This window comes from Lithobates pipiens, unplaced genomic scaffold (genome assembly GCF_037356315.1).
Source record: "Lithobates pipiens isolate NorthernLeopardFrog02 unplaced genomic scaffold, aLitPip1_a1.2 Scaffold_23, whole genome shotgun sequence".
Classification (NCBI taxonomy): domain Eukaryota; kingdom Metazoa; phylum Chordata; class Amphibia; order Anura; family Ranidae; genus Lithobates; species Lithobates pipiens.
Genome location: NW_027507785.1, coordinates 8,048,363 through 8,060,514, shown reverse-complemented (window position 1 = coordinate 8,060,514; position 12,152 = coordinate 8,048,363). Strand labels below are relative to the sequence as shown.

The 12,152-nt window shown below is 46.7% G+C and overlaps 1 protein-coding gene across 3 annotated transcripts in view; it reads right to left on the bottom strand.

Moving 5' to 3' along the window:
• Positions 1 to 12,152, bottom strand: part of PDE2A (phosphodiesterase 2A) — a 910,752-nt gene that overhangs the window by 188,421 nt on the left and 710,179 nt on the right. For all 3 annotated transcript variants that reach the window (XM_077451150.1, XM_077451151.1, XM_077451152.1), the window contains one exon: positions 8,669 to 8,828. In XM_077451150.1, coding sequence (XP_077307276.1) covers positions 8,669 to 8,828 — 160 coding nt within the window. The remainder of the gene's footprint in view (positions 1 to 8,668; positions 8,829 to 12,152) is intronic.

Sequence of the window (12,152 nt, the reverse complement as noted above, 5' to 3'; positions counted from 1 at the left end):
CAGCCCCCTTACATCATAGTGTCCCATTACCAGCCCCCTTATATCAGAGTGTCCCATCACCAGCCCCCTTACATCAGAGTGTCCCATTACCAGCCCCCTTACATCAGAGTGGCCCATCACCAGCCCCCTTACATCAGAGTGTCCCATTACCAGCCCCCTTATATCAGAGTGTCCCATCACCAGCCCCCTTACATCAGAGTGTCCCATTACCAGCCCCTTTACATCAGAGTGTCCCATTACCAGCCCCCTTACATCAGAGTGTCCCATCAGCACCCCCTTACATCAGAGGGTCCCATCACCAGCCCCCTTACATCATAGTGTCCCATTAGCACCCCTTACATCAGAGTGTCCCATTACCAGCCCCCTTACATCAGAGTGTCCCATTACCAGCCCCCTTACATCAGAGTGTCCCATCAGCACCCCCTTACATCAGAGTGTCCCGTCAGCAGCCCCCTTACATCAGAGTGTCCCATCACCAGCCCCCTTATATCAGAGTGTCCCATGAGCATCCCCCATACATCAGAGTGTCCCATCACTACCCCCTTACATCAGAGTGTCCCATCACCACCCCCTTACATCAGAGTGTCCCGTCAGCAGCCCCCTTACATCAGAGTGGCCCACTGAGCCATCGGCCCACCGGGAAACTCCCGATAGTCCCCATGGCCAGTACATGCCTGGATACACATTGTAGCTTTAATACCCAAACAACTACTGGTCCGGAACCTTGTCTTGAATTAGCACTTATCCATCAAGGATTGGTTGAAGTAGAACATATATATGTTATTATGAGGCTCTCTCTACGCTTTCCATTAAATATTTTACCATATTTCATGGAAAGCGTAGAGAGAGCCTCATAATAACGTATACATTATATACTTCAACCAATCCTTGAGGGATGAGTGCTAATTAAAGGCAAGGTTCCGGACCAGTAGTAAACAACTTGAACATAATCTTTCTTCAGACTCTCAGTTACGTGTTATTAGTTGACATCTCTCAAGTACATAATACTATCATAATGGAGTACTCTATATAGTGAAAAGTTGTGACCTTTAAAATATCGTTATAATGTTATTTGATGAATTTAAATGCCTTGTTTATACAGTGAAGAGACAGGACTCCCCAGATATATTTTTCAGTACACATTTGATTCACTGGTATACAGTATCTCACAAAAGTAAGTACACCCCTCACATTTTTGTAAATATTTTCTTCTATCTTTTCATGCTTTCTTTCTTTCACACTTTCCTACAATGTAAAGTAGTGAGTGTACAGCTTGTATAACAGTATAAATTTGCTGTCCCCTCAAAACAACTCAACACACAGCCATTAATGTCTAAACCGCTGGCAACAGAAGTGAGTCAAGATAATGTCCAATTTGGGCCCAAACTGTCAATATTTTGTGTGGCCACCATTATTTTCCAGCACTGCCTTAACCCTCTTGGGCATGGAGTTCACCAGAGCTTAACAGGTTGGCACTGGAGTCCTCTTCCCCTCCTCCATGACGACATCACGGAGCTGGTGGATGTTGGAGACCTTGCGCTCCTCCACCTTCCAATCGAAGATGCCCCACAGATGCTCAATAGGGTTTAGGTCTGGAGACATGCTTGGCCAGTCCATCACCTTTACCCTCAGCTTCTTTAGCAAGGCAGTGGTGGTCTTGGAGGTGTGTTTGGGGTGGTTATCATGTTGGAATACTGCCCTGCGGTCCAGTCTCTGAAGGGAGGGGATCATGCTCTGCTTCAGTATGTCACAGTACATGTTGGCATTCATGGTTCCCTCAATGATCTGTAGCTCCCCAGTGCCGGCAGCACTCATACAGTCCCAGACCATGACACCCCCACCACCATGCTTGACTGTAGACAAGACACACTTGTCTTTGAACATTGAACTCTTCACCTGGTTGCCGCCACACACGCTTGACACCATCTGGTGGTGGGAGTGTCATGGTCTGGGGCTGCATGAGTGCCGCTTGCACTGGGGAGCTACAGTTCATTGAGGGAACCGCACTTACCATCACTTAGGGGTGTACTCACTTTTGTTGCCAGCGGTTTAGACATTAATGGCTGTGTGTTGAGTTATTTTGAGGGGACAGCAAATTGACACTGTTATACAAGCTGTACACTCACTACTTTACATTGTAGACAAGTGTCATTTCTTCAGTGTTGTCACATATAAAGATATAATAAAATATTTACAAAAATGTGAGGGGTGTACTCACTTTTGTGAGATACTGTACCTTATTTTATAAAGAGAGGACGACTTCTTTGTACCCCAAGGCTGGGTTCACACCTATGCAAATTGGATGCAGGTTTCCCGGCATTCAATTCGCATTGCAGGAGAATGTGACCGGCTCTCTATGGAGGCGGTTCACATGTCTCCGGGGCAGCTGCATCTTTTGCTCCATTTCAGGGCCGAATGCAGGCTAAGATTCGTCCCTGATTCGTCCCTGAACCGGAGAATGGGGGCGCACAGCGTTCCTGTGAGATCCACAGCCAGTTCCAATGTGAACCAAGCTTTAATGAACTGTGGTCTACATCAGGGGTTTCCAAACTTTCTAAACAAAAGGGCCAAATGACTGTCCTTCAGATTTTTAGGTAGGGGCTAGACTGAGGCCTGTTGAAGTAGAAGATGGCCCGGTGTCAGTGAGAAAAATGGAATAGCGGCCCATTGTTGGTGTCAGTGGGAGGAATAGTGCCCCATCTTTGGTATCAGTGGGAGGAATAGTGCCCCATCTTTGGTATCAGTGGGAGGAATAGTGCTCCATCAGTGGTATCAGCTGGAGGAATAGTGGCCCATCATTGGTGTCAGTGGAAGGAAAAGTACTCCATTGTTGGTGTCAGTGGAAAGAATAGTGTCCCACCACTGGTAACAGTGGGAGGAACAGTGTCCCGTGATCAGTGTCAGCGGAATGAATAGTGTCCCGTTGTTGTGGCAAGAATTGTGTCCAATGATCATTGTCAGTGGAAGGAATCTTTCTCCACTCTTGGTGTCAGTGGAAGGAATAGCGCCTAATCAATGGTATCAGTAATGCCCATCATTGGCATCAGTGAGAGGAATAGTGCCCATCATTGGTATCAGTGGGAGGAATAGCGTCCCATCACTTGTGTCAGTGGGAGGAATAGTGCCCCATCATGGGTGTCAGTGGAAGGAATAGTGCCCCATTATTGGTGTCAGTGGGAGGAATAGTGCCCCATCACTGGAGTCAGTGGGAGGAATAGTGCCCCATCATGGGTGTAAGTGGAAGGAATAGTGCCCCGTCATTGGTATCAGTAATGCCAATCACTGGTATCAGTGAGAGGAAACGTGCCCCATCATTGGTATCAGTGAGAGGAATATCGTCCCATCATTGTTGTCAGTGGAAGGAATAGCGCCTATTATTGTTGTCAGTGGAAAGAATAGCGCCCATTATTGGTGTCAGTGGAAGGAATAGTGCCCATGGAAGGAATAGCGCCCATTATTGGTGTCAGTGGAAGGAATAGTACCCATGGAAGGAATAGCGCCCATTATTGGTGTCAGTGGAAGGAATAGTGCCCATGGAAGGAATAGTGCCCATTATTGGTGTCAGTGGAAGGAACAGCACCCATTATTAGTGTCAGTGGAAGGAATAGCGTCCATTATTGGTGTCAGTGGAAGGAATAGCGCCCATGGAAGGAATAGCGCCCATTTTTGGTGTCAGTGGAAGGAATAGTACCCATGGAAGGAATAGCGCCCATTATTGGTGTCAGTGGAAGGAATAGCGCCCATGGAAGGAATAGCGCCCATTATTGTTGTCAGTGGAAGGAATAGCGCCCATGGAAGGAATAGCGCCCATTATTGGTGTCAGTGGAAGAAATAGTGCCCATGGAAGGAATAGCGCCCATTATTGGTGTCAGTGGAAGGAACAGAACCCATTATTGGTGTCAGTGGAAGGAATAGCATCCATTATTGGTGTAAGTGGAAGGAATAGTGCCCATGGAAGGAATAGCGCCCATTATTGGTGTCAGTGGAAGGAATAGCGCCCATGGAAGGAATAGCGCCCATTATTGGTGTCAGTGGAAGGAACAGCACCCATTATTGGTGTCAGTGGAAGGAATAGCGTCCATTATTGGTGTCAGTGGAAGGAACAGCGCCCATTATTGGTGTCAGTGGAAGGAATAGCATCCATTATTGGTGTCAGTGGACGGAATAGTGCCCATGGAAGGAATAGCACGCATTATTGGTGTCAGTGGAAGGAATAGTGCCCATGGAAGGAATAGCGCCCATTATTGGTGTCAGTGGAAGGAATAGCGCCCATGGAAGGAATAGTGCCCATTATTGGTGTCAGTGGAAGGAATAGTGCCCATGGAAGAAATAGCGCCCATTATTGGTGTCAGTGGAAGGAATAGCGCCCATGGAAGGAATAGTGCCCATTATTGGTGTCAGTGGAGGGAACAGTGCCCATTATTGGTGTCAGTGGAAGAAACAGCGCTCATTAGTGGTGTCAGTGGAAGGAATAGCATCCATTATTGGTGTCAGTGGAAGGAATAGTGCCCATGGAAGGAATAGCACGCATTATTGGTGTCAGTGGAAGGAATAGCGCCCATGGAAAGAATAGCGCCCATTATTGGTGTCAGTGGAAGGAATAGCGCCCATGGAAGGAATAGTGCCCATTATTGGTGTCAGTGGAAGGAATAGCGCCCATGGAAGGAATAGTGCCCATTATTGGTGTCAGTGGAAGGAATAGTGCCCATGGAAGGAATAGCGCCCATTATTGGTGTCAGTGGAAGGAATAGCGCCCATGGAAGGAATAGTGCCCATTATTGGTGTCAGTGGAGGGAACAGTGCCCATTATTGGTGTCAGTGGAAGAAACAGCGCTCATTAGTGGTGTCAGTGGAAGGAATAGCGCCCCTTATTGGTGTCAGTGGAAGGAATAGCGCCCATTATTGGTGTCAGTGGAAGGAAAAGCACCCTAAGGGCTAGACAAAGACAAGCAAAGACCAACATTTGTCCTGTAGGCCACAGTTTGGAGAAAACTGGTCTACACGATCAGATTCCATTGAAAGGTTTCTTTGGAAGATCTTGTTTTCCTGTACGTACTGTGATACAGAAGTAATTTAACTTTCAAGAGGATCAGTCTTCAATAAAGACATCATAACTTTCAACATTTGATATTATATCTCATGATGACAACTAAGGCACACTAGTTTGATCAAATTTATACTGAATTTATATCGGTTGGTCGTGTTATTCGGCCCAAATCACAATTGCATTGAGAGCCATATATATTGTCTTCATGTCTACCTTACGAGGCTTCTACCAGGAGTGCATTGCGTTTATACCGGACGCTGGTGATTCTCAGTCGTGTTTACAACTGCGTTGAGAGCCATATCTTTTCTTTATACTCACCCTATGAGGCATCTATTAAAATAAGAGGCTGTAGTTGTGATTTAGTACTGGGATTATGGACATTCTTTGTACGTTGCCGGAGTTTTGATGTGAAATCTCAGTTTGTGGATTTCTTTGATATAATATTAAGGACGGAAATGCTTTCCTTTGAGACATATCTCGGGAAGAATTGAAAACAAGCTTACTCAAGGCATCTTTTTTTGTCTCAGATACAGAGAGTTTCTTGTGATGTATTTTTTGTTTCTATTTAAAGGGATTGTACACTTTAAACACATTGTACACTTTAAACACATTGTACACTTTAAACACATTGTACACAAGGTATTAGTGTAGGTATAGTATATCCCCTGTGCTATTTCTTGGCCCTACCTTGTAATGATGGGCTCACACATTGTGGCTGATCAATACCCCTATGTCCATGTATTGCTTCACCTAGCTTGTCCCTATGAGTCCAAGGGAAAACGGAGACGCAGAGTCCAATGCCCGCCTTACCATGTACTCTGTATTGTATCAAAAATGTGGGAGTAGTAATGCAATTAAAAAAAACATCTTCCAGCCACATGAAGGATCTCTCTGCGAATGCTCTACCTGTATGTGCAGGGCAGGACTTACCATTGGGCTTGACTGGGCTCAAGCCCAAGGGCCCCACCCAATAAGGGGCCCCGCCAAGATACATAGCCGAGTGTACCCGGCTTGGCTCCGCTCACAGTTATGCCCAGTCCCACCCTATGATGGACATAACACAGGGACTGGGCATGACTGTGAGCCGAGTCGAGTACACTCGACTACTCTCGGCTCCGCTCGGGACTGCGAGAGGGCCCGAGAGCCGCCGAGATACACACGACTCTGTATTTCGGCAGCGCCATTTTTAAACTTCAAGACTGCAATGACACTGACAAGGCTGCAATGACACTGGACAAGGCTGCAGATGGATGGGCAAGATTGCAGATGGACACTGATGAGGCTGCATTGATGGGCATTTAAATGTAAGTTTTTTCCTTAAACTTCCCTCCTAAAAGTTTTTTCCTTAAAATTCCCTCCTAAACTTGGGGTGTGTGTTATATGCCAGCACGTGTTATACGCTGATAAATACGGTAATGTATAGAAGGTAGGGCCCGAAAGTGACTCAAACCCAGGGGCCCCCACCACCCTAAGTCCTGCCCTGTGTATGTGTCAGATCCAATTACTCAGTGGCAGCCCATCCATTAAGGGCGCACAGGCGCTGCCAGCCCTTTTCAATGTGCAGGACCCCCTAATCTACATGCAGGGTGCCGGATGCATGGATTCCAATGGGGGGGGGGGGTTTAAGCACGTGATTAGAGCCGGAGGCTCTAATAGGCTTCAAAAAAGGGCAGGCTCTGGGTGCAGAGCACTGCGCTCTGAGCCCACCCAGTTGTGTGACAATAGCGAATGAATATTCGCTATTATCACACTGATTCTCCTCCCGGCCAATCAGGGAGAGGGTCTTGAGACCCATTTCTAGATTGAAAGGAGAAGCCATCCTATTGGCTTATGAGGAGGAAGGAGGAGACATATGACCGAGGAGACGCATTGGGAAGCCTGACCAACGGAGCCGGGAGAAGGTAGAGACTGAGGGGGGAAGCTGCCGCCATCTCCTTCTGTCAGCACAGGGAGAGGGAGCTGGCAACCAGGGGGGAGGGGTGGTGATATGGTGTGCAGTGCAGGCTGGAGTGACGGTCCATGGTCAGGTCCGTCTACCACCCAACCCCCTCCAAAACGATGGGGCACAAACCGCCACTGCAATTGCTGTGTAGCTCTCACCTGCACCAGCACTAAACCAAGAGACCCAGGGATTGAGGCACATGTAGTTTCTTCACAGGAAGTGTCAGTTCTCACACTGCAGGCAGAGTTTATGCATTACCCTGCATGACTCATGTTTCTACACAAAAAGAAACTGCTGACACGGAAATGTTTTACCAAAATGATTAACCTCACTATAGACTGTGCATGCCGGAAACATTGTTGGTATCAGTGGCAGGAATAGTGTCACATCACTGGTTTCAGTGGGAGGAATAGTGTTTCAGTGGGATGAATAGTGCCCCATCACTGGTTTCAGTGGGAGGAATAGTGTCCCATCACTGGTTTCAGTGGGAGGAATAGTGCCCCATTACTGGTTTCAGTGGGAGGAATAGTGCCCCGTCACTGGTTTCAGTGGGATGAATAGTGCCCCATCACTGGTTTCAGTGGGAGGAATAGTGTCCTATCACTGGTTTCAGTGGGAGGAATAGTGCCCCATCACTGGTTTCAGTGGGAGGAATAGTGCCCCATCACTGGTTTCAGTGGGAGGAATAGTGCTCCATCACTGGTTTCAGTGGGAGGTATAGTGCCCCGTCACTGGTTTCAGTGGGAGGAATAGTGTCCCGTCACTGGTTTCAGTGGGAGGAATAGTGTCCCATCACTGGTTTCAGTGGGAGGAATAGTGTCCCATCACTGGTTTCAGTGGGAGGAATAGTGTCCCATCACTGGTTTCAGTGGGAGGAATAGTGCCCCATTACTGGTTTCAGTGGGAGGAATAGTGCCCCGTCACTGGTTTCAGTGGGATGAATAGTGCCCCATCACTGGTTTCAGTGGGAGGAATAGTGTCCTATCACTGGTTTCAGTGGGAGGAATAGTGCCCCATCACTGGTTTCAGTGGGAGGAATAGTGCTCCATCACTGGTTTCAGTGGGAGGTATAGTGCCCCGTCACTGGTTTCAGTGGGAGGAATAGTGTCCCGTCACTGGTTTCAGTGGGAGGAATAGTGTCCCATCACTGGTTTCAGTGGGAGGAATAGTGTCCCATCACTGGTTTCAGTGGGAGGAATAGTGTCCCATCACTGGTTTCAGTGGGAGGAATAGTGTCCCATCACTGGTTTCAGTGGGAGGAATAGTGTCCCATCACTGGTTTCAGTGGGAGGAATAGTATCCCATCACTGGTTTCAGTGGGAGGAATAGTGTCCCATCACTGGTTTCAGTGGGAGGAATAGTGTCCCATCATTGGTTTCAGTGGGAGGAATAGTGTCCCATCATTGGTTTCAGTGGGAGGAATAGTGCCTCATCATTGGTTTCAGTGGGAGGAATAGTGTCCCATCATTGGTTTCAGTGGGAGGAATAGTGCCCCATCACTGGTTTCAGTGGGAGGAATAGTGTCCCATCACTGGTATCATTGGTTTCAGTGGAAGGAATAGTGCCCCATTATTTCAGTGGAAGGAATGTTGCTTTATTGTTGGTTTTAGACTCCACTTATGATGGGGAGGGCCAGATTATTTTTTATTTTTTTAAAGACAAAACGTTGTCATCCATACCACATAACTGGAGGATCTTGCGGTCCAGCTCATCGTAGCTTTCGCTTGGCGTGGGTTCAGGTTTGGTTAGTGATTTCTCCGAGGAACCAGTTGACAGGCTGACTTGGGGCCACGGCTGGAGCTTCTGGACAGCCAGCACCCGCTTGCACGCCACCACCATCTGTAAAACAGAAATCACATCACGGTTTTAGAAAGGTCGTCATATTGGTGGGGAATTCTCCAGACACGGCAGAAGTTTCTCGCGCTCATCTAGGGACCGTGTTACAATGATGCCTCCAGATGTCTCTGCAGAACCCAATATGTAATGTAGTACAGCCGTAGAAAACCATCTGCCTCTGGTTTTCTAAAGCTCCCATTGTCCTATCCCGATACTAGAAGAATATAACAGTTAATAAAAGATAACTATTATCAGTGTTATTTAAACATAGCAAATGTAATTTGTACACAGATCACTCTTGTAATTAGTTTCAATCACAACCTGTACTTATGTAAATCCGAAACCCCTTCAGCATCCCATGTGGAAGTTTTCCTCTCTGTTCCTGGTCTGTAGACAATCATACTTTTTTATTTTCCATCCATTTCATGATTAGTTCCAGTGACAGTGGTCACCCGGCCAAATACAAGGGGTAAATAACCACCCCATCCTAAAAAAAATGTATAATTATGGACTTTACCATGTGAGTTTTTTTTCCTAGCGGTATTATTTTTGGAGCCATATATCCGAGCACAACCAGCAAAGATAAAAGGAAAAATCCACGGTGCCACGACACCCATCATTCAATATGAGGAGCGAACGTTCCCGTCACCTGGCTTAATAGTGGACTGATAATAAGTAGTCCAAAACACAATGGGCATTGGGCTACCCAAATAGGAACCTTGGGCTCCAAGGGACTTCTGGTCATCCAGTCATTGAAGGTCTCACCTTTCAAGCCTTTGGGGCCTATGGTGTGAGTATCCCCATCACCTATGGCACTGGCAATCTAAACAGCAAGTAGTATATGCTGTTATTAAGTTTTATATTACTAAAGAAGTATAGTAGCTTGTGGTGGTGTGACACAGGGGACACTTGGAGCTTCCAATAGGATGGCTTCACCATGTTGGTATGTGGTAACCCATGCGCTTTGGTGCACACAATGATGCACATTGACGTGCATTGCGTTAATGCAGCCCATTCATTTGAAAGGATTACCTACTGCACCAAAACTCACCAAAGACAGGCAGCTATTACCTTTTGTACCACCACCCCTCTACCTTTTGTATTGTATTGTATTGTTGTCCCCCCTATATATTGTAAAGCGCTGCATAAACTGTTGGTGCTATATAAATCGTGTATAGTAATAATATAATAATAATGAGGACATGGGCCTCTTCCCCACAACCCTGGCTAGTGGTTTTGGGGGTCTGCAGGTGAGGGGGGGGGCTATTGAAATCTCATAACAAACACCAGCCCCCCTCCCCCCACTTGAATAAGTAAGCACCATAATACATTGTAGTTGACAATTGTGTGTTATGGTGTGCTGCAAAGCACATCCATTAGTATGGTGCATTGGGGTGCCATTAAGAATGAATGGCACCACAGTGCACCAATGTACACCTTTGTTGTGGTAATCTCATTTGAAATGGCTGCCTAATGCACCAAAACACACCAAAAAAAGTAAATGAGCACAAGGGCCTCTTCCCCACAACCCTGGCCAGTGGTTGTGGGGGTCTGGGCTTATCACAATCGGATAACAAATACCAGCCCCCTCTCCCCCACTTGAATGAGTAAGCACCACAATGCACAGTAGTGGACAACTGTGTGTTATGGTGTGCTACAAAGCACATCCATTAGCATGGTGCATTGGGGTGCCTTTAAGAATGAATGGCACCACAGTGCATCGATGCACACCTTTGTTGTGGTAATCTCATTTTACACACAAAAAAAAGGTAAATAAGCACAAGGCTCTCTTCACCACAACAATGGACAGTGGTTGGGGGGATCTTGGAGTGGGGGGCTTTTCACAATATGATACCAGACACCAGGCCTCCCCACTTGAATGAGTTAGCAACATAATACTTTGTAGTTGACAATTGTGTGTTATGGTGTGCTACAAAGCACATCCATTTGTATGGTGTGTTGGGGTGCCATTTAGAATGAATGGCACTGCAGTGCACCAATGCAAACCTTTGTTGTGGTAACCTCATTTGAAATGGCTACCCAATGCACCAAAACACACCAAAAAAAAGTAAATGAGCACAAGGGCCTCTTATCCACAACCTTGGCCAGTGGTTGTGGGGATCTCGGAGTGGGGGGATTTTCACAATCTGATACCAGACCCCACTTGAATGAGTAAGCACCATAATACTTTGTAGTTGACAATTGCGTGTTATGGTGTGCTACAAAGCACATACATTTGCATGGTGCGTTGAGGTGCCATTAAGAATGAATGGCACCACAGTGCACCAATGTACACTTTTGTTGTGGTAATCTCATTTGAAATGGCTGCCTAATGCACAAAAACACACCAAAAAATGGTAAATGAGGACAAGGGCCTCTTCCCCACAACAATGGCCAGTGGTTGTGGGGGTCTTGGGGTGGGGGGCTTTTCACAATCTGATACCAGACACCAGGCCTCCCCACTTGAATGAGTAAGCGCCATAATACATTGTAGTTGACAATTGTGTGTTATGGTGTGCTACAAAGCACATCCATTTGCATGGTGCGTTGAGGTGCCATTAAGAATGAATGACACCAAAGCGCACCAATGCACACCTTTGTTGTGGTAATCTCATTTGAAATGGCTGCCTAATGCACAAAAACACACCAAAAAAAGGTAAACAAGGACAAGGGCCTCTTCCCCACAACCCTGGCCAGTGGTTGTGGGGGTCTGGGAGTGGTGGGCTTTTCACAATCTGATACCACATACCAGGCTTCCCCTACTTGAATGAGTAAGCACCATAATACATTGTAGTTGACAATTGTGTGTTATAGTGTGCTACAAAGTACATCCATTAGCATGGTGCGTTGGGGTGCCATTAAGAATGAATGACACCACAGTGCACCAATGTACACTTTTGTTGTGGTAATCTCATTTGAAATGGCTGCCTAATGCACAAAAACACACCAAAAAAAGGTAAATGAGGACAAGGGCCTCTTCCCCACAACAATGGCCAGTGGTTGTGGGGGTCTGGGGGTGGGGGCTTAGCACAATCGGATACCAGATACCAGCCCCCCCCCCCCCCACTTGAATGAGTAAGCACCACAATGCACAGTAGTGGATAACTGAGTTATGGTGTGCTACAAAGCACATCCATTAGCATGGATGTGGGGGTCTATGGGTGGGGGGCTTATCACAATCTGATACCAGACACCAGGCCTCCCCCACTTGAATGAGTAAGCACCATAATACATTGTTGTTGACAATTGTGTGTTATGGTGTCCTACAAAGCACAACCATTAGCATGGTGTGTTGGGGTGCCATTAAGAATGAATGGCACCACAGTG